General features: G+C 47.1%; 3 protein-coding genes across 3 annotated transcripts; all 3 read right to left on the reverse strand.

The window, feature by feature from the left end:
• Nucleotides 1-1,096: 1,096 nt before the first annotated feature.
• On the reverse strand, nt 1,097-8,801 carry LOC114770011 (induced myeloid leukemia cell differentiation protein Mcl-1 homolog). The gene is made up of 4 exons (XM_028963590.1): nt 8,099-8,801; nt 6,805-7,055; nt 6,254-6,715; nt 1,097-2,600 (listed from the first exon to the last, which is right to left on the reverse strand). Exons 1-3 carry the CDS (start codon nt 8,502-8,504, stop codon nt 6,599-6,601), a joined length of 774 nt encoding a protein of 257 aa, XP_028819423.1. The 5' UTR covers nt 8,505-8,801; the 3' UTR covers nt 1,097-2,600; nt 6,254-6,598.
• A 3,184-nt stretch (nt 8,802-11,985) lies between these two features.
• ensab (endosulfine alpha b) lies at nt 11,986-15,968 on the reverse strand. The gene is made up of 3 exons (XM_028963591.1): nt 15,768-15,968; nt 14,014-14,136; nt 11,986-13,775 (listed from the first exon to the last, which is right to left on the reverse strand). Exons 1-3 carry the CDS (start codon nt 15,822-15,824, stop codon nt 13,605-13,607), a joined length of 351 nt encoding a protein of 116 aa, XP_028819424.1. The 5' UTR covers nt 15,825-15,968; the 3' UTR covers nt 11,986-13,604.
• Nucleotides 15,969-18,227: 2,259 nt separating this feature from the next.
• On the reverse strand, nt 18,228-21,124 carry LOC114770599 (zona pellucida sperm-binding protein 1-like). Its single transcript, XM_028964635.1, has 11 exons — nt 20,860-21,124; nt 20,448-20,566; nt 20,038-20,374; nt 19,837-19,956; nt 19,432-19,604; nt 19,213-19,310; nt 18,978-19,132; nt 18,707-18,884; nt 18,485-18,623; nt 18,333-18,407; nt 18,228-18,242 (listed from the first exon to the last, which is right to left on the reverse strand). Exons 1-11 carry the CDS (start codon nt 21,122-21,124, stop codon nt 18,228-18,230), a joined length of 1,674 nt encoding a protein of 557 aa, XP_028820468.1.
• Between the last annotated feature and the right edge of the window lie 78 nt (nt 21,125-21,202).

Here is a 21,202-nt window from a genome sequence, read left to right on the forward strand (position 1 = left end):
AGTTACGTAATTAACAAAAAAGGTGAAATAACTGAAAACATGTTTTATATTCTAGTTTCTTTGCTCTGATTACTGGTTTGCACACTCTTGGCATTCTCTCGATGAGCTTCAAGAGGTTGTCACCTGAAATGTTTTTCCAACAGTCTTGAAGGAGTTCCCAGAGGTGTTTAGCACTTGTTGGTCCAGCTCACCCCAAACCATCTGGATTGGGTTCAGGTCCAGGTCTCCACTTTTTGTTAAGTACATAACTCCACATGTGTTCATAGTTTTGATGCCTTCAGTGAGAATCTACAAATGTAGAAGGTATGTCCAAACTTTTGGCCTGTAGTGTTTATATATATATATACACACACACACACACACACACACACACACACACACACACACACACACATACATACACACACACATACATACACACACACACACATGCACACCTTCCACATTATATATTCTGTGTCTGATATAATTAATTTTGTTTGTGGCATTTTCGATAGCGGTTCCCAGCAAGTTGTGAGTTTTTCCCCTTGCGTGGGCCCCGTGTTTCAGGGCTGTCCCTGTTGTGCTTCAGTGCAACACCGGGGAATCTTCTTTTACTTTTCACTATTGGTTTGTTCTTCGCTGAAGCTGCTTATGTAACACTTGGGATGGAGGGTGGATGCGCCATGTGCAGCACTGTGTCCAAAACACAGGAAATTCCAGGGGAAAATTCCACCACGACGTTAAATCAAGCCCGCCCCGTTTGCTCCGAACCTGCCCCGACCACTGAAAGGCATGTACTTCACTAGACCCCTGAAAGTATGCACTGGTCTGCAGTAGCCCCCCTTAATTCGAAACTTGTTTTTCCAGCTCGTCCCACGGAGACTCTGTTGGGTTGGGAGGCAACCAACATTTGCAGATGCACTGGATACTCTATCAGTGTGAATTTCATCCAGTTATATTGCTTCTTTAAACAGCACAACTATTTTCATCCATTCTGCAGTAGTAAAACTGTTTTCTAGTTAAAATGGACAGCCTTGGGTTAACAAACACAGCATTTCTACTGGAAATCAAGACTAACTATTTCTGATAAAGTTTCCAGCTAGTCATTTACGACACCAGCAATGTCTGGACTGGAGTTTTGGTCCCATTTCATTTTTTTTTTTTTTATGCAGGAACAATTGTTTCCCATCAAAACCGAGTACGTTCCTAAATGACCCTGAACTTTTGAATGGCAGTGTATACTGCAGTTTACTGCATGCACACTTGCATTTAAAAAAGCAGGACGCTCCGGGTGTGCCAGGGCATTCATGTCACGGTACCGGCCCTACTGGAAATGTCTGTGACATTTCTGTGGACATTTGAAACAAATAAAATGGATACACCCTCAAACAGGAACTTGCTGGGACTGGTGTAGCATTATTGAAATGAACAGGTTATTCATTTTATATTTTTGCAAATGCGTTGTTTCACACATGCACAACATGACAGTCCAAATATATATAATGGCTTTTAACATATTAGCATAGATAGATTGTTTCTTTATAGATTGTCACTGCTCAATAAAATTGCAATTTTAATGGCGCTACAGACATAGCTAACAATCAAATAAAAAATGCAAAAAATCAGAGGCTTTATATTTCTCTTCGGCATACTCTTTGGAGAGGACAGGAAAGGAAATTGGCTATGGTTAGCTGGAAAGCTACTTCAGAAATGGTGACTTTCTTAGGTGGTGAAAAATGACCTGCAGGTCATTGTGAAACTGAAAGTGAAGTCATTGTGAAACACTGCAGCACACGGCGAAATGTGTCCTCTGTATTTAACCATCACCCTTGGTGAGCAGTGGGCAGCCATGACAGGCGCCCGGGGAGCAGCCTGTGGGGACACTAATGCATTTTCACTAGTTCACAGTCCATGTGGCAACACACTCAAGAGTGTTGAAAGTGTTTAGCCTGCTGTTGTGTTTGTCCACTTTTCTGTGTATTTACACATGTGGCTGTGAGTCAAAAGTGTACACTGTGACGCAAATCTAGCAGAAACCACGTGCCGCCCTGACCCTGTCATGCTGTCCCCAAAATAAATGACAGTAAATAAACTTCTCGCAGTGCTCATCTGTATCGGGTGTGTTTTTATATATATATCCATTGGAAATTATTAGGGTTGAGTGCAAGCACTACTGAATAAGGAACAGCAAGCTGTGCAAAACATTTACAGAGCAGGAAACTCATCTTCTCTAACCAGTATGACCACAACAGAAAGAAATAAATACATACTGCTGAAATAAAATATTGATTTAATCGATTTTCTAAAAAAAAAACTCCACTGCAAAAAAAAAGCATTTGATCTGTTGGGGTCACACCAATTGTAATATACACGAAATGAATATCCCTCAAATTGCAAGATGGGAGATGGATCTGGTTTGGTGCCTGACGTGTCTTGAAATGAACCTGGACTCATCAAATAAACATGTGAAAGAGCTTCCAGCAGATCTGTGCAAGGATTCTCACCTCGGTGCGATGGGAGTGGTCCTTACGTCTGTTCCAGGTCCCCGTTCTGTGCCATAGAGACCCGGGGAACATAGAACCTTGGATTTAGCCTCCCTGGGATCTTTTTTTTGGAAGCTGTAATCAGGAAGATTATGTGTTTAATAATAGAAAAGGTCCGGCGGCCGGTAAACAGAGACGCGTGTGTCGAGTATCACAGTTGCACACGGGGCCCGGCAGGTGACAAGGGTGGCACGTCGTGCCACGGTGCCGTGACTGGCGAGGGAAACGGAATGTACTCATGAATACGTGAGTCATGAACGATGGCACGGGTACACACACCAGGCCTGCCGTCCTCACCTGCATGGAAAAAAAAAAAGTGCTGAATGTGTGTCGGGTTGTTGTGAAAGGTTCAGTCGGTGCAAACGCCTCGAATGTAGGCTTGTGGTTCGGCCAATTTAGCTCCGACCGCGTGAAACCGCAGAGGCGCTTTGTTACCCAGAATCACCAACCATCACACCTCACATATGGAGCCCAAACCATCTGACGCAGGTTTGCAGATCTGCAACGTGTCAAATGTCTGCAATGTGTCAATCCGTCAGCTTGCCGTTTCTGACACGGCTGCTTCTTGGCAATTTCATGATTTGAAAAACCTGGTGCAAAAGTGACTCATGAAAATCCAAACCCTGCTGGATGGTTTCGCGATGTTTCGCTTTTGAAAAAGTTGCCTATTTGAGAGTGATTAGAGTCATTTGAGAGGCTGTATATTTGTCATTGGTTTTCAATCTATGACAAACGTTGAAATACAGGAAAGGTGCCAAACAAGGTAGCAGTGTGAACAGAGCATGGGCCTCAAAATCACAGGAAAATTCTAAATGCAAAACAAAAAGGCCACTCGAAAAAAAAAAAAAAAGATTGCAAGCACGGTGAAACGTTCTGTTTCTGAAAAGCTCACCTTTTCAACATTTGAAATGCTGGTGAGAATTAAGATGTGCATGCACGTGCACAGGCAACGGGCTTGAAAACCGAGCTGGGCAAACAAATCATTTTCACGTGTCAGACCAGAATCTCTTGTTCGTGTCACATGATCCCCACAGGCGCTGGATGCGACAAAGATGGGCTTCAGAAGGATTTCCACTCCATCCACTTTGTAGTCTTTCTTCTTCTGGACACAGGTTACTACTAGCAAGTTACTGCAAGTTACTACTAGCTCACTTACAAATAGTTCTTTACTGTCTATGAAAAGTCGGCACTAATGTGAACTTGCTATACAGCCACATGAGGCATCAGATATCAAAAACGTACAGTACTGTGCAGAAGTTTTAGGCCAGTGTGGGAAATAACTGCTTTCAAAAACGAAAGTGCTAATAGTTCATGACAATCAACTATTAAAAACAGAATAAACCACAGACCTTCCTTAAATCCTTCTGCATGCAATCATTTCCAGGGCCTTCCCGTTGTTCTTTGCATTGAAGATTTGCTGTATGTTTGGGATCACTGTCCTGCTGCAGAATAAATGATCTTCCTGCATTTATCAGCACCGACAACACCACTAAATCCTGACCAAATCTCCAACTTCAATTGCAGACACAAACCTCCAAGGAACCTCCAACATGGCAACGCTTTCTGCTTGCCAGACCTTTGGTAACCAAACTGCCCTCAGTCCAGAGCACCTTCTGCAATTTCTCTGCAACACAGTTCTACTTCTTAGTAGTTTAGCCCTTCCACAAAAGGCACCCATGTCTGAGGGGACCTCAGTGGATCAGGTTTTGAACCCGTAACCCGCAAAAGTCTGCTTCCTAACCTGCTAGGCCACCGATTTCCCTATATAAATACCTTGAGTCTTCTACAACCTCAGTTTTAGACCTCCACAGCTGTTTCGATTCCAGTGACTGTGTTTCAACTTGCAAGTGTACCTATGAGAAATAATTATATGACTCAAATTTTTCTTTTGTTTGCTCACTTCGCATTTTGCAAATTGTTAAACCTAAACAATCATCATTTCAGTTTTTGAAAGCATTCTTAGTGTTTTCCCCCCACACGTTTTTGCATAATACTGTATAGATCTGTTCTTAGTACATGGGTGAGGATTTTGGGGTGATCTTTCTCAGTCTTGATGCCACCATATCACAAACCTGCTAATCCGACCACAAAGGTCATGTGGCACCACTGGAAAGTCCACATCACTTTTTCCGGTTCTCGTCCTCAATGGGCCTTGTTTATTCACTACCTTATTTCTAGATCTCCAATGGTCAGAAACCTGCAGATTCCTATTGCGGGGAGGAAGCAGGTCATGTTGAAAGTGCTTGCACGGCAACTTTGTGCTGTGGCGTGATTTGAGGAAGCATGCCATCAGATTTTTTCAGCTAACTTCCACGGCATCACATCATGAAATAAACTCATCCCGCCATCTCATGAACTCCTTTTAACCACAGCATTTATAACTGAATGAACGGTGAGGAGCATGAATTTAGGCTTGAACTGACTCGAAACGTACAACAAAAGTACTTTTAACGAATATCTGTGAAGGTTCTCAGTCATCCAGGTCATGGTTATCTCAAAAAGGTTATCATTTCACCGGCAACCGGACTTCGTTGTGGATCCTTGACAACGTTTTGCCCTTCCATTCCAGAGGGCGTTCTCAAGTCCATAACAAGTCCATATGATGGGGCAGTGGTGGCCTAGTGGTTAAGGAAGCGGCCCCATAATCAGAAGGTTGCCGGTTCGAATCCCGATCTGCCAAGGTGCCACTGAGGTGCCACTGAGCAAAGCACCGTCCCCACACACTGCTCCCCGGGCGCCTGTCATGGCTGCCCACTGCTCACTCAGGGTGATGGGTTAAATGCAGAGGACAAATTTCACTGTGTGCACCGTGTGCTGTGTATCAAAAGTGACAATAACTTTTAAAGAAAATTGCGCAGAAAGAACCATTCTCCACATATTAAGCATGGAGGTAGATCGAGTCAGTGATACTGGTGCCAATCAAACTCATTTATCCACTTTTCCCCAAAACATGTTGGCCAGCCAGTCTGGTTAATTGCGGGTTCAGCAGCTACGTTGTCTCGATGCAAGAAACAGCTATTAGTGGCCGTCTGCCATTCCCCTGCTCCCTGCACAGCGGACACACCACCGTCAAGCATTGCTGCGACACATACAACTAAACGCAGCTTTGTTAACGTCGTAAATGTGTTTTAACATTTGAAATTTAAAGGAAACTTTACCTTTTGGTGCTCAGATAAAATGCTTGTCATAGTCAACTGATGAGGCAGGGGTGCACCAAACCTTTGCACACCACATTAAACTATGAATTGTGTCTCCCCTTCCTTGGCCACATACTGGGGTCTAAAGAGTGGAAATTTGAATCTGCCGAAAACCGAAACTGGCATGACCTCCGAAAATTCGGTACTTTCTGCCAGCGACCCGCAGAGTCCCCTGGGGATTAACCGCAGATCGGCGGTTTCTGGTGCAGAACGTACGTGTGGCTGCAGGCCTTGGGTTTAAAGTTTAACTCTAGTGCATAAAACAACCATAACTCCTTGTGCAATATCAGCACCAATGCAGGCATAAAACACGATTATGACAATCTTATCATGACAATGATAATGATCGTTAATAATCTAAACATGACTAAATGCAGAAAATCCAACAATGCAACTAAACAAGACGACCATAGAAAAATAGAAGTATTTAATTTACAAACGAAAAGCAAAAAACTGGATGGGAGAAATATTCAAATGCAAAAAAAAAAAGAAAAGAATAGTAAATAAATAAATTAAATATATTACACTTACAAATGTGTCACACACAAGATGCTAGTTTGCAAGATGGTACTCGGCAAGTGAAAACACCCATCCAAATTTTAATGCACTTTGCATTGCACTGCCGTGTCAAAGAGACAGGATTATTTGCTTTCACAAGTAATGTACTTTATAAAAATAGATCCTGCTTGCTAAGTGCAGTAAAAAAAAAAAAAAAAAAAAAAAAATTTTTTTAGAAAAATAAACCTCAGCTAAACGTCCACATAGTCCACGCTGGTGCCGCAGTCTCACTGGGCAGGGCTGGACAGGCACTACAGTGACACGGCTGTGTCATCGCTGCATTTCCAGGCTTTCAGAGTCTACGCCCAAGAGGGCCGATCATCTGATCATGAGCGCCAGGCCAGCTCCCAGCCCCGCGAAGCCTGCTACTGCAATCAAGGTGTTCCAGACTACAGTCTCTGGATCCTCCACGTGAAAGAAGTCCACAAAGCCAACCTGCGGGAGAGATAAGACAGGGAGGGGTCAGGCTTAATGGTCAGCAGGGCAGGAATGCCACGCCCGCCACAACCAGACACCGCACTCACCCAGCCGCTGTTATTGACGAACCACTCCCTTTGTTCGGTGGCGAGGTACGTGCAGATCTGCGTAGTCACGGTCTCCACACAGTCCTCCCTGTCAATCGCCTTCAGTTCTCGGCAGACCACGGCCCCAAATGCCACCAGGCTGGCGATGCGGCCCCAGTTGGTGGTTCCATCTTTAAATATGTTCTTGGCGACTGCCGTAACAAAGGCCATCTTCTCGTTCTGAGACTGCAGCACCAATTTCTGGACCATACCTGAGGAATTTTTTATTTTATTAATTCAAACATATCTTTGTGTGTGTGTGTTTTTAATAAGCATGAATTCCTGACAGGCCATAAAAAGGAGAGAATACGCTCAGTCACACACAGGAACTTTGCTCATCTTGTCCAACGTTATGCACTGCAATACAGTAATATAATGCAATGCATGACGCTGCATATCCAACACGCAGCGACCTGCAGAATGTGAATGCAGATTCCCTAGAGTTGCAGGTCCAAAGGGAGCATGCGCAGTCGGAGTGCACCGTAAAAACGGTTTTAGTAACGGCGCAACTAGAGTTGACCAAAGGACGGCAACACGTTAGCTGCAGACGCTGGAAACGCGCATGATTAACAGGGGCGTTTTGCACGCGAAAAGGAGCCGACGATAAAGGCGCTTTAAGCGGAACTCGGGTTCTGGGAACTTGGTCGCGCAACAGACTTCTCGGAACTGTCGTGCGCGCGCACACGCCCACGCAAGTCACGTCCCACTAACGCAAAAAAAAAAAATTCCACCGCTCACATATTTCAGATTCCTCATCCCTCTATATATATATTTATATATACACCTCGAAATGTATATATATATAGAGAGAAATTACTGATATTTTTTTTAAAACGTTGCGTATGCGCGTCAATATGGCTGTTTACATTTACCAGACGCCCTTATACAGTCAGTAGTTACAGGGACGCCCCCCCCCGGGGGGACACTTAGGGTTAAGTGTCTTGCTCAGGGACACGATGGTAGTAAGCGGGACTTGAACCCGGGTCTTCTGGTTCACAGGCGAGTGTGTTACCCGCTAGGCTACCAGCACCCTGTTTACTTCCGGTGCTTTATTTAGCAAGAAAACGCCCGTGTTTACCGCGCTGCGGTTCATTTTGTGGCGCCGCCGGCTTTAATATAGCCCCGTCGCCGTGGCAACAGAATTAAGCGCAGAATTAACGTGCGTTTGTTTACTCGGCCGGGCCGAACGTCCTAATGTAACCCCGTCCTGCGACGAGCCGCCTCGGGGGTATTTAAAAAATAAGAAGGGTCTTACTTTTGAAAGATATCTGGTGCTTCCGCAGCACCTCGTCCACGACTTTCCTCATGGTCGGCAGCGCGTTGTGCGGACGCGTGTCGGCGGGCTTCCCTCCGACGTAGATCCGGTAGAAGTCGCCGACGAGCTGCCTGGTCTCGAGCTCCAGGGCGTCGCGGTCGCGGTCCAGGATCGTGCGCGGCGGCCCGTCGGGGGACGCGGGCAGGGACGCGTCGTCGTCGGAGCTCTGGAAGCCGCTGTCCAGGCCCATGTCCCGGCGCTCGGGCTTCAGCGCGAAAGAGTCCGCCTCGTCCAGCTCGTCCCCGGGGTCCCCTTTGTTGTCCGCGACCGCGCATGGAACCGCGAAGTGCGAGCAGAGCAGGCCGATCACGCTGCCCGCCGGACGCTTCATGGCGCTCAGGCTCATGCTCACCGGATGCCGCGCTGGCGTTCTTTTCCCCGCAACTCAGGAATCGGCCCGAAGCGACGGTGGAGACTCTAGCGGAGCGTCTGGGGCATCGTGCCCGGAAGAAGGAACTAGAAACCAGGTTCGAACAACACACGCCCCCGGGGCGGGGTCTGGCGCATTCAGCGTGGAGCGGTGCGCAAAAACGCTCCCAACTTCATTCAACGAGACACACACACACGAATATTTTACTTAAGGTCAAATTTCTTTTTTTTCCAAAGTATAATCACCTCTCTGAAGAAGGGTGGGTGGTAGTAGCCGAGTAGGTAACACACTTTACTTCACTTTACTTGGCACAAACCAGCAATTCTCATTTGGTTTCCATAGATTGTGAGTTATAAAAACTAAGAGCCCTGATAAGGCCTAACTTGTCAAGAATAGAACATGCTCGGGAATTTTTTGCTCGGGGATATTTTATTTTCTTTTTTGTGTGTGAGTGTGTGTGTTTGAAATACTTTTTAACAAGTGATTTTTCAACTGCTTCTTAAAGGTGGTGTTAGTCTCAGCTGGTCGAATGGAGCAGGGCAAGTTGTTCCACCAGCCAGGGACAACTAAGGGAAATAGATTCGATTGGGATTTTAGACCCCGTGAAGAGGGAATTTTTAGTCTCACACACTCGCCTATGAACCAGAAGACCCAGGTTCAAATTCCACTTACTACCATTGTGTCCCTGAACAAGACACTTAACCCTGAGTGTCCCCAGGGGGGGACTGTCCCTGTAACTACTGACTGTAAGTCGCTTTGGATAAGGGCGTCTGATAAACGCTGTAAATGTAAGACCTTCCTACAATAATTATCCGAATGAATTAAATATGTAATGTGTGGAAGTATTATCTGTGTTATCTATCTATAAAAGTGGTATTTATGACATTTGAAAACATTTCTAGCAGAAGTAAGGCACTGATTCAATCTCTGGCTCCAAAACAACAACAAAAAAAAAAGTTTTTTCATGCCTTCCTTCCATATTTGTTTAAGTATCATTCATTTGTGGCCTTGGTTTGGTGAGGAAACAGGTTCTCGGTGCTACACGTTCCCGAGAGCAAACACTGCGACCGGAGAAGGCCCGTGGCGGTCTGGCCTCCGCCCTCAGCAAACTATTCAACTCAAAGGTGATTATGTACAGCAGACTGAATGCTGCAGAACCCTGGACAGGGTTTTCTGGGTTCTGGGTTACCAGTCCTGTTAATTTGGACCAGTTGGATGGGTTTTTTTTTCCTCAGTCTAAGTGACAAACCAGTTAAAGAACAAGAAGAACGCAACTGTCGCAAAGAAAACGTCTACAGATATTGATCTCACTTCCAGGGTGAAGAGGAAGATTCAATATTTCAACATGCCTTTAGTGGTTGGTCTTTTGAGATAACAGCCGAAAAGCATTATGGGTAGTGCCACATTTTGGTGCCCTAACCTGTCCGAAGCAGAGACATTCAGGCCTCTTCCAGTTCGGCCAATCAGAGAAGAGGCAGAGGTCAACCTGCTCCACAAGCAACTGGATCCTGCTGCCCGCCAGGTGTGATGTCTGCCGAAAATTCCTGTTCTTTTAAAAAAAACATCTATTATGCATTACATCGTGCTCATAGTTCAAAATAATTCTTTATTGTTTTACCTCTTACTGCCAGTTTGGCATTTCAGACATGACATTTTGATATTATTTACAGCAAGCAAAGGCTTGATACTGGTTTAAGTGAAAAGAGACGCACCAGCCCGGGGTGACGACACTGTGTACAGAGATCAAACCAAGGTGGTACAGTCCCCTGTGGTCCCTTCCAGAGGGGAATCTGAACTATGACCCGGTGACCAGAAGTGTGGGAGATTCCATGCCAGGGGTAAGTTAATAATAAAAAAAAAAAAAGATGCTGCTTGATATAATCTTAGCATAAACAGGAAACCCTTGTCTTAGCAGCAACCCTTGTGTTGAAGCTTCTGTTTGACACTTTAGCTTCAGAGCTGAAACGTCTCCTCCTCTGGGTGTCTGGGTATAATCACCTTTTTTTTTTTTATTATTATAAAAAAATCTCTCACCACGGCCATGAAGAAAGGGACAGAGGGGGGGGGGGGGGGGGGGGGGGGGGGGGCAATCGTGCATGCCACTTACTTTGTGTGTGCTGTAAGTCTACAGAAAGAGATACACCGCTTTGGCGGCATTTGTGATCCTTCAGTTACGGTTTTGCACAACACTTTTACATTGTGTGGGACCCAGCTGCAGGGCAGGTTCATCAGAACAACAGAAACCACCTACGGTCTCAGATCTGCTTTTCTACCACGAGTGGGAAAGTTCTCTTGCACAAAAACGAAAGCTGACAAAGGTCGAGCCTCTGTGTGGGAGAGGGACTAGATTCGGACACCCACGTACTTTGTTATTCCCGAAAGGGAAATAAAAGAAAAGATTAAAGGGTCAGCGTTGTCCTAGCTATTTATACGAGTTGACCAGTTGTTTCATCTCTTATAGTCAAAAGTGACTGGCAGAGGTGTTAATACGTTTAACATCGTTTAAGGGTTTCCAGAAGCGTTTAAGTGAGGTTTCCAGAGAGGTTTGTTTTTCCATGTAAAATCTCAGCCAAGTATCTTTGAGGTTTGTTTTACTTTATGAACCATAATTGGATAATTGCACACCTCTGGTGATTGGTGAAAAAGCCTATACACGCTGGTATGAGCTGCAAAGCCCGATTTCCATCAATAAATCACTTTGCAACGCAATCTTCTCACTTGATTCTGGAGCTCCACCGCCCTCAAGTGGCCAGGAGGCGGCACAGCAGCCTCCAGTGTGGCCCCATTTCAACCGATGACCAACCCTGAAGGTCCTGACTATGTTTATGTGGTGTGGTACTGTGACCTCATTAAACAAACAAAAACACATTCAGAGCACTTCCACGAAAGTTCATGTAAAAATTTTTTTTTATTTCAAATACTGACAAAAAAAAAAAAAAAAAATCCTCTCTACACCAGCGTACATTGTCTAGATCGCGTGCCCCTAATTTACCTGAACTCTTTTGCATGACTGGCTAGCAGAAGTCTAGAACAAACAGGGATGAAAGCTCTGCTGCTGCAGCTTTTCCCCGACTCACAGCAGAAACAAAAGGGGGCCAAAGAGCTGTCGTTTCAAATTGGCAAACGTGGCAGAGTGACGGTGGGAAGATTCAACGCTCAGGGCAGAGGAAACGTCTCCATTTTGGCCAGCAAACAAACTCTAGTGACCCCGCCCTCCGGCATGCTTCACATGGGATATGATTTCAAGCCAAGAAAGGTGAGAAAGGGCAAGAGACTCGGTGACTGTGAGTCACTGCCAGTGGTTCCAATCTCACGTCAGCGTGCCAGTTCAGGATTCAAAGATCGGATGAGTGCAGAGCGGCGGGGGCGGGGCTGTAAAGCTGGTTACTGAACGGCAAAGATCTACCTGCAGTGCCCTCCGTGGCTGTGACCGGACGCTAATGTTTCAGATGGCACAGTTTTTGGTGTGGTTTTTCTGTTTCTTTTTTTTTTTTTTACCAAATGTTTGTCTCGGTGTCAATTTGTCACGACCCAGGAGGCCACTGCGGGTGACTGACAGCGTACGCTGGTCTCGTTGCTCAGACCTCCCAATCAATCACACTAGCTGATGCCATGTGTGAAGACAAAGCAAAAAACAAACAAAAAAAAAAAGTAAAGTAAAAATCCAAATGACCAAATGAGACAAACAGAAATGAGAAAAAAATGGCTATTTACAGTGAGGCTGGGACTGAGGCAGACCGCACCGAGGCGTTGGAGCAGCGCCCTACGGACGACGTGTACGGCACTCACACACTCTGATCAAGGTGCACCCCACCTACAGGCAAAATCCCTCCATTACGACACCGGTCCAACAGAAACCCCAACGCAGAGGATTCCACCCTTAAACTGACACTAGATCCCGTCTTTAAGGGGCAGTCTGACGAAAAATGAGCTCAACAAAGTGGTACCTGGGGGGAAAAAAAAGATGAAATAAACACCAGACATGTTCACGCTGATCAACTGCATGTCGGCGCTTCACTCTTTTGTTTTCTGTCAGCTGAACCCATTCAGAATGGCCTACATAACTCTTACGAACGACCGTTAACTCCGCCTACTTCTGTACAAAAAAACTCCTGACAGATGTTATGGAGGTAAAGTACCATTCACGTGTCGGTTCTTTACATGATGCACCTCCTCAGCGCCAATACCCCATTCTGCCCGGGGCTTTCGGTTCCAAAAACAAATCGACGAGAACCAAAGAAAATTTGTACAAAAGAAAGTCAAAGGGCATGCAGCTGAACTAGAACGCCCCCCCTCCCTTCCAGTTGTGTTTCCTTTCAAGCATACATATGGATCACACGTCCCATGCCCCTTCCCCCCTCGGCCACTCCCCCCAACAGAAAGTGCAGTAGTCATAGCAACAGTCACAATGACAGCAGAAGCGGTGGTGAGGAAACTGTGCCCGTCCCAGCCCAGTATGATACAGCAAATATACAGTCCGTTTGTTGGGTGCAAGTCATTTGTAGTGATCAAAATAATGGGGATGGAAAGGTAAGGGTGGGGTCATAGGTCATACCAGGACTCTGTTAGACTGTCACCAGGCAAATACCACATGCCCAAGGGCCAATTAAACCAGAGCAGATAGTAGTTGCATACATTAGGGAGGGGGTGTGCAGATGATGTGTTATTTTACTTTGTGGTACCCTGACTTCTTTGGTTACTCACACATTAGGGCAAAGTGCCGACATTCACGTGCACCGACGTAAGCTTGGCTAAACCAGTACGGAGCGCAACTTGTCCTGCAGATGACGCCGCGGCGCCGGCAAGCATTGATGCTGTGCTTATATTTGGTTGTTACAGACAACACTAGAACAGAGATGCACGTTCTGATGTGATATGAGGTGTGTGTGTGTGTGTGTGTGTGTGGCATTGCAGGGTCAGGTGGTCAGAGTGTGGTCTGTACAATCAGAAGTGGTGCGAGGCTCATCTCTCCACGCTCGTGTTCGGTAAAGCCGGCCACGTGGAGCCTGGGGGGTGCAGGGCGGGGTGAGGGGTGTAAACGATGGAGGGAGGGGCGGGGCAGTAGTTGGAGCGGCTCTAGCCTGCCAGCTTGCTGGTGACCAGGGAGGACTTCCTCTGGGGCAGGTCCTGTGGGGTGGGGATGTGGTCTCCCGTCACCAGGTTCTTGTCGGGACCCGCGACTGGCAGCTGCTTGTTCTTCATCTTGGCCTTGGCCATGTTGTAATCGCCTGAGTCAAAGTACTTTTGCTGTGTGTGACAGAAGAACAAAAAAGCGCATGCCTGAGAATATGGACATTTAATCTGAATTCTTCTTACAGTGTTTGGCCCAAATAAGATATTATGATGTGACCTAATTGAAGAACAACACTACTGGGGACACTACAACACAAGGTCTTGCATGTCAGATAGTTTTTGTATGTTCTTACTAGGCAATATATATTCCATGATATAACGAATCATGCAGACTGCATGGAAACCCACTCACCCCTTTCTGTAGCCGCTTCATAAGGAAGTCCGAACCCCCCGGCTTTTGCCCCAGGTTGGGGTATTTGGCTTTCAGCTTGGCTTCCTCTGTCTTAACCGGGTTGGAGTCTTTCTCCTGGGAGTCCTGGACAGAGATCACAGCAATGCAGGTCATCAGAATGACAATATATGGCCTGCGTGGCGCCGGGCACATTGTCCAATAGAATCAGAGCATCGAAGCAGGTAGATTTTGGTCGTCCCTTTCAAAACACAGACATAAAGCAGGAATGGAGGAAAAGCTGATCTTATCAGTTTCTGAGTGCAGAGATCTACAACACGACTCCTTACTGGGAGTGTAGAAAACCACACATTTTGTAACGCTGAAACCTGCGACGAGCGCAACTTGCTGTTTTTTGTGAGAAAGCGTAAACCTCGCAGCGAGCGCAGTGTGACAGCGAATTTAAGTGTCCTAGATTTGAACTACACTAGCTTTTAAGAAGCAGCTACAACAAACTAGCAAAAATCTACATAAGAAAATAATTTTTAAAATATTTTTTCAATGTATTTTGTATAACAGAATACAAAAAAAACTATGGCTTAGTCTATTCTGAAAAATCTAATACAGGAAACATGCTTAGAAAACATACCATCAGACATCGGTTTTGTGCAACAATGCAAAAAGAGACGACAAAAGTATGACTTGTCTGGCAGTGTATTTTTTAGCCTCATGTAGAATAATCCGTATCCGCATTTTAAACTCTTCCACACAGGGTGTGCGGTGGACTATATACAGACGTCAGACAAAGAGCCACATATACTGATGAAATTTCATTGATATTAGGTCTCTAGTTCACACATACAGCACTCTGCAAAGGTCTTAGGCACAAACCATTAAAAATAATTTATTACAGAATTTCCTTACTTTCATAAAACATGATGTTTCGAGTATGAGACAATGGAAGGCGATCGTTCATTAGTTTACAGAGCTTGGAGAGATCGACGCCCAGGTCTTGTAGAAGATCACTAGATATAAGCGTTAAATTGTTGCCACCCTCACTTTTTAAGTCTTATTGCAAATTTCTTACGCGTCCAGGGCGTTTGTGACGGCACTATTTCTGAGTCACTGCTTCCAGTCATTTTATTAAAACCGAATAACATCCGTATTAAAACGCCAGCAATCAGCCACCAGTGTAATTACCACGCACCCGTGGATGGGTGCCAACACCCGGACCTAATCCTAAATCCGGTGTCATTAGCAGCGTAACGTGCCAACGCGACTCGAATAAAACGAACACGTGCGCGCGTGAACGTGTCAGCACGTCGCAAACGATCCGCATGCCGAGCGTGATTGTGTGCACGGAGCAGCGGTGCAAAAAGGGGGTGGGGGACATCTGCGTCACGATCGAACGTTCAGAATTGTTTTTTTATTTAGTTTGTTTAAATTCAAACTCGCCCCGGACCGTACCGGAAATCATTTCAGAATCATGACAACAACACTGGCCAATGGCGAGCGGGGCTCAGCTGGAGACCAGCCAATGACAGCGCGGGCAAACCTGGAGCGGGGCCAATCAAAAGCTGGGATTCGAGCGCACGGCCCTTGAGGCGGGATATCCGCGCCTTGCCCAAAATAAGAGCCCGCTGGTCACGACTTGACGGTTGACTTTGTTTAGGGACCCCGAGCGGCTCCGCACACGCGTCCCCGAGTCCGAGCCAACTTGTGACACATGCCCCGCGCACGCCCGCGAATCACAGACGCGACGCGCACGGAGACCCGACCTGTTTCTCCTCCCCGGACTCCAGCTGCGCCTCGGACTCCCGGTTCTCTGACGACATGGTGGTGCGGGTCGAACGGGTAACGCGCCTTTTCGTCGCCTGAAAAGGGGAGCTTAATGTAATCTCCGCTCCGTCCTCGCGCAAAGCGCTCCTGTTAAAGTCTTCCTATTTTGTCCAAAATGGCGATCGACGCGCGTGACGTCACACCCGAAGGATTACTGACAGTTACACTAGCCAACGGGCGACAAAGAAAGGCGAGCGCGCGCTTCAGCGGCGTGGCCAATCAGCGACAGGCAAATCTGCGCAGAGTGGGCGGAGCGAACGGGCGGCGCACGCGAAATCGCTTCAAAATAAACAAACGAACAAATAGCCAAACGCAGTGTTTTGCAACACGTTCCTGCGTACAAATATAAACCTTTAAAACGATATATTTACTTATATAGCGGCGAGTTCAGATTTTTTGTGACCTCGCTGTCCATTAAATTGTCATCTGAAAGTTTATTTTACGCACAACTCGAGTTTGGCTTTAGCCAGTTGTGTTCGTGACATGATCATTACATTACATTACATTTACAGCATTTATCAGACGCCCTTATCCAGAGCGACTTACAATCAGTATTTACAGGGACAGTCTCCCTGGAGCAACTTAAGGTTAAGTCTCTTGCTCAGGGACACAATGGTAGTAAGTGGGATTTGAACCCAGGTCTTCTGGTTCACAGGCGAGTGTCTTACCCACTATGCTACTACCACCCCTTTATACTTTTATATACTTTTATACGTTTATACTTCCAGTATAAACGTTCATAAACATCATAATTGACACATATTGTACACCATGACACTGGACTATATTTTGAACTTCTCCACCTTTACAACCGTAGGCCTTTTTCTCTTATTGGATAAATCATCACCAACCCTGCACTGACAACACTTGCAGGCTCACTCTACCCTGGAAGGGCGTCCCTCCCTGTATCACTCCTTCCCAACCTTTCTTCCTTCAGCCGGAGGAGGATCTGGGAGGAGAAGTGCTATGTGACCCCTCAACATGACCTGGAAGCGTCCCTTGGCACACACATGTTTGGACTGGGGATGAACTCTGGGGAGGTTCTGAAAACCCTGCACAACTCTGGTAACAGGGGATCTGGGCTTTGTAAAGTCCGCTGGAGCGGTCCTTCCACAGCCTGCTGACTGAAGGGAAGCAGGCATGGTTCTAGAAGTCAAGATGCAGGTGGTAGTGGCCTAGTGGGTAACACACTCACCTGTGAAACAGAAGACCCAGGTTCAAATCCCACTAAATACCATTGTGTCCCTGAGCAAGACACTTAACCCTGAGTGTCCCCAGGGGTGGGGCTGTCCCTGTAACTACTGATTGTAAGTCGCTCTGGATAAGGGCATCTGATAAATGCCGCAAATGTGAATGCAGGTGACGTTCCTGCAAGAACGCTTAACCAGAGGAACTGGGACGACCGGTGGGGCATTGCCCTATACACCTGCTATTCGATCATGTAACTGGATGAAAGAATTCAAAAGTATTCAAAATAAAAATAAAAACATACGTCCTTTTTATTGTAAATTTTAAGCCTAATAAATTTCTTTTGTATTTGAATGAAATGTGATTAGTTTGGCTCAACCAGAGGTTTTATTAAGAGTGTAAATGTTTGAGGAGGGAACATGAAACTAGCACCATGCTTACCTGGCGGGGCAGATTCCACACGGAAGAACGTGGTCCCCCCGGCCCATCTAGAACAGCAGATTGTATGTCAGGATGGCTGAGAGGCCTAAGGTGCAGTTCACCCTGGAGCAGTGCTTTGTCAGCTGACAGCTGATCATCGTCTGAGGCTGGGTTGGCCTAGTGGGCAAGGAAATGGGCTTATAACTGAAGGGTTGTGGATTCAAATCCCAAATGGCAAAGCACAGCCCTCACACGGTGCTCCCCAGGTGCCGGTCATGGCTGTCCACCAAAGGGTAGCTGGTTAAATGCAGAGGACACAGTGGACTGATGACCAGCAGACTTTCACATGGCCAATACTTACTCCTTGTGAACACAGACAGCGATTCATGCTGCAGTTTGAATTCAGTAGCTTGTAAGATTTAAGTTTTAAGACTTTCACTGTGGGAATGTGTGTGCTCGAGAACCACTCACGACATGGAGTGCAGCGATTAAGCGACAAAAGGTGTAAAGACAATAATGAGTTAAAATATGGGCTCGTGGTGTGATTTAGTGTGCAAATCAAATGGCCACCAAATATCCAACGGGTCTGTACGCTCATTGGTGAGTTACGAAAGGGAGAGGTTCATACCAAAATTCCTCACCCACTATGGACTGGATTAAATAAAATGAAACCACCCAAAAAGTTACTGAGTTTAATTGCAGTATTCCACATCACTAAATCCACTCGTTTTCTTTTGCAGTAGATAGTTCTGAACGCTGACACTTCTTGGACCGCCCACCTCAGGAACAAATCAAGCTACAGCCGCCTGTGATAAGAGAAAGACAATGCAAATGATTAAAAGAGAAAAGTGATGGTAAATAAAAAAAAAAAAAAAAACCTGAATGAGAAGATTTACCGGCTTATCGAAGCAAGTCTCTGCACAGACCTTCTGCCCCGGCATGCAGATCTCGGTTGAGCACATGAAGTAGATCTACCAGGAATCAAGGAGGTGGTCAAACCGCCGCATGGAAGCTAAAGACCAGAACATCCGAACAAAGACGGCCGTACCTCCTCGTTCAGGTACTGAGCGGCGGTCACGTTCATGAACTGAAACGTGTTCACCACGAACCGCCGCTGGTGGCGATTCTGCGGCAGGTCGCTCATGAACAGGACTGAAGTGGTGCTCGAGTCCAGCGCGTTGGGACATCTGAGGGGCAAACGATCGCTCCAAAGTTCTCACTCCAATCAAGGCTAATAGAAAAACGTTTGTAGGGGGTTTGGGTTCCTCACCCTTCGTACAGCAGCACCAGGGCGCTCTTGGCCGAGCGGGTGTAGGCCACACAGTAATTAACCAGCAGCACCACCGCAGGTTTTGGCGAGATCACTTGCAGCTGAAGGTAAAGTGGCTTCCCGAGCAGCATCCGCAAGGGCAGCTTGGACTGGGGCAGGAACGTGGTGAACGTCTGGTCTGGTGGGGCAGGAGGACGACCCGGAGTTTAAAGCCTCAGCACCGGCAATGATGGCCGTATCAAAACGATCAGAGACAATAAAAAAAAATTACCTTCAGCGATGAGCAGCTGCACACCAAATCGCCCATTCGCCGCGACCGGGGCTGGGACTGCGGGCCCGGCAACCATGTACCCCACACTGGCCATCACGCCTCCAGTCACATCGGACTGAATCATGGCCTTTTGGTAACGACACTCAACAATCACCCTGGCGAGGCGGAGGTGCTAATCATTTAAAAAGGCGCGATCATTTTAAACGCGTCTTCCGGTAAACTCAATAAAGCTCACCTGAACGGATTGTCTCTGCATATGGTGCCGTAGTTCAGGCGCAGCGCTTTAATCTGCGGCTGGATTTCAGCCATGTACACTACGAAGTCTCCAACTTCCTGTTGGACACAGTTTCAAGTCACATAGCCTCATCTCGCTGGTTCGTAATATACACAGTCACAAATGGCATAGCGGCGCGGGGGGGGTGGGTGGGGTGGGGGCATGAATGAAGGTTCTTACATAAGAACGGGCCCCGCAGGCGGTGAGCGGGAACTTGAAGATGACAAAGTCGCTCCTGACTATGACTGGTCTGCAGCGGCTTGGTCCGACGACCATCAACGAACTTAGGTCGAGTGGCAGAGTGGTGATGTTTTGGTTAATGGTGAACACAAAGTTCTTGTCAGCCGTGCATGCTAATTTGGGAGGAAAGTATTAGACAAAAAAAAAAAAAAAAAAGCTCTGTAAGAACCTTCTGATTTACAACAACGCTCATGGCAATAACAATACATGAGGTAATAGTTAAAACATTACATAGTGGAATCTGCAGCTCGCTACTAAAATGAATTAAATTTGTGAAGGGGTTCTTAGCATGCTGGTAGGGCTAAGATGTTCGTAAAAAGGACCAGAGGAAAGCGAAGATGTTACCATCCATGGGATAGAAGCACTTTTGTGTGGTGGGGTCCACACAAAAGCCCTGATCCGCACAGTCTGCAGCAGAGAGGTCGGACGAACACGGAACCTGTTGCTCCGGTGGGATGCTGCAGCCTGAACAGACATGGCGGTTAGAACGGTCCAGCCTGCAGCAAGGAAGGCGGCCGGACTGCTCACCCACCCACACACACCTACCTGTTGGAGCGGGTGTAGTCTCGGGACAAGGGGTCACGACGGGGGGCGCCTGAGCGACAGTGACAGGAGGCGTCGGCGGGGGAGGAGGAGGGGCTCGCGTCGTCGGAGGGGGAGGAGGGGGCGTTGTCGGAGGGGGAGGAGGGGGCGTCGTCGGAGGGGGCGTCGTCGGAGGGGGAGGAGGAGGGGGCACTGTGCTTTTTTGGCAGGACACAGGTTTGGGGTTCAATGGGCTGTCAGCCTGAACCAGGCTGGAAGAGTCTACAGGACAGGACACGGTGGTGACGTCCACCTGGCTGCCGTCAGTCCCATACTGGAATTGGAGTGTGTGCTGACTCCCCTGGATGAAGAAAGGGGATGAAACAAAACCAAAAAAAAAAAAATGCAGCAAGGAATTGGAGGAAGAAACTCACCTCTAAAGTGACATAACAGCTCGGAAAGCTCACGGTCAGGATATTATGACCGCCGTCTTTTGTCACTTCATAGCCCAGTGATTTGGAAAGCTCAAGAATAGAGGCATGGCTTTCTGGACCTTTGACGGATAAAAGAAACTCATCAAGGATCAACAACTCAACAGTTTATATTCTTATATTTTTTTTATTTTACATTTATCAGACGCCCTTATCCAGAGCGACTTACAAATCAGTATTTACAGGGACAGTCTCCCTGGAGCAACTTAGGGTTAAGTGTCTTGCTCAGGGACACAATGGTAGTAAGTGGGATTTGAACCTGGGTCTTCTGGTTCATAGGCAAGTGTGTTACCCTCTAGGCTACTACCACCCTACTTATAAATGCACATGGAGTAAAACCTGATAAAAGGCCCACCTATGAGCTCAATTTGATCCAAAGGCCTGTCAGGAAGCCAAACCTGGACCCCACTTCCAGTGCAAACGACACCAAAGCTCGGCGCAGGGTCATCTTCGAACAGCAGCCCTTCCTCAGAGAAGCCGCCGACCTGAACCACGGCGCGGCCCACGGAATACCCGCCCCCGGCCGAACGCTGCGTGCGAACCCGTCCGGCGACGCACAGGAGCGCCTGGAGCGTCAGGAGCGTCAGCACCGCCGAAGCCGCAGACAGGTCGCGCGTCATGGCTGCGGGCCGCGCGGCGCGCCGCCGACGGACAGGTTAAAAGGCGCGGCCGTGATTATTATCAACCACCTTCACCTG

This window comes from Denticeps clupeoides, chromosome 20, assembly GCF_900700375.1.
Source record: "Denticeps clupeoides chromosome 20, fDenClu1.1, whole genome shotgun sequence".
Lineage (NCBI taxonomy): Eukaryota > Metazoa > Chordata > Actinopteri > Clupeiformes > Denticipitidae > Denticeps > Denticeps clupeoides.

Excerpts from the sequence above, each read along its gene's own strand:
- LOC114770011 (XM_028963590.1), bottom strand. The coding sequence starts at position 8,504 with ATGAGCCTGAGCGCCATGAAGCGTCCGGCGGGCAGCGTGATCGGCCTG. Across the intron at positions 7,056-8,098 it reads GCACCAGATATCTTTCAAAA|GTATGGTCCAGAAATTGGTG; the intron begins GTAAGACCCTTC and ends AAAATTCCTCAG. Across the intron at positions 6,716-6,804 it reads TCGTCAATAACAGCGGCTGG|GTTGGCTTTGTGGACTTCTT; the intron begins GTGAGTGCGGTG and ends TCTCTCCCGCAG.
- ensab (XM_028963591.1), bottom strand. The coding sequence starts at position 15,824 with ATGTCGTCAGAGAACCGGGAGTCCGAGGCGCAGCTGGAGTCCGGGGAG. Across the intron at positions 14,137-15,767 it reads AGTCCGGGGAGGAGAAACAG|GACTCCCAGGAGAAAGACTC; the intron begins GTCGGGTCTCCG and ends ATCTCTGTCCAG. Across the intron at positions 13,776-14,013 it reads TGAAGCGGCTACAGAAAGGG|CAAAAGTACTTTGACTCAGG; the intron begins GTGAGTGGGTTT and ends TGTCACACACAG.
- LOC114770599 (XM_028964635.1), bottom strand. The coding sequence starts at position 21,124 with ATGACGCGCGACCTGTCTGCGGCTTCGGCGGTGCTGACGCTCCTGACG. Across the intron at positions 19,957-20,037 it reads GACTACACCCGCTCCAACAG|GCTGCAGCATCCCACCGGAG; the intron begins GTAGGTGTGTGT and ends ATGTCTGTTCAG. Across the intron at positions 18,624-18,706 it reads CTGGTGCTGCTGTACGAAGG|ATGTCCCAACGCGCTGGACT; the intron begins GTGAGGAACCCA and ends TTTGCCCCTCAG.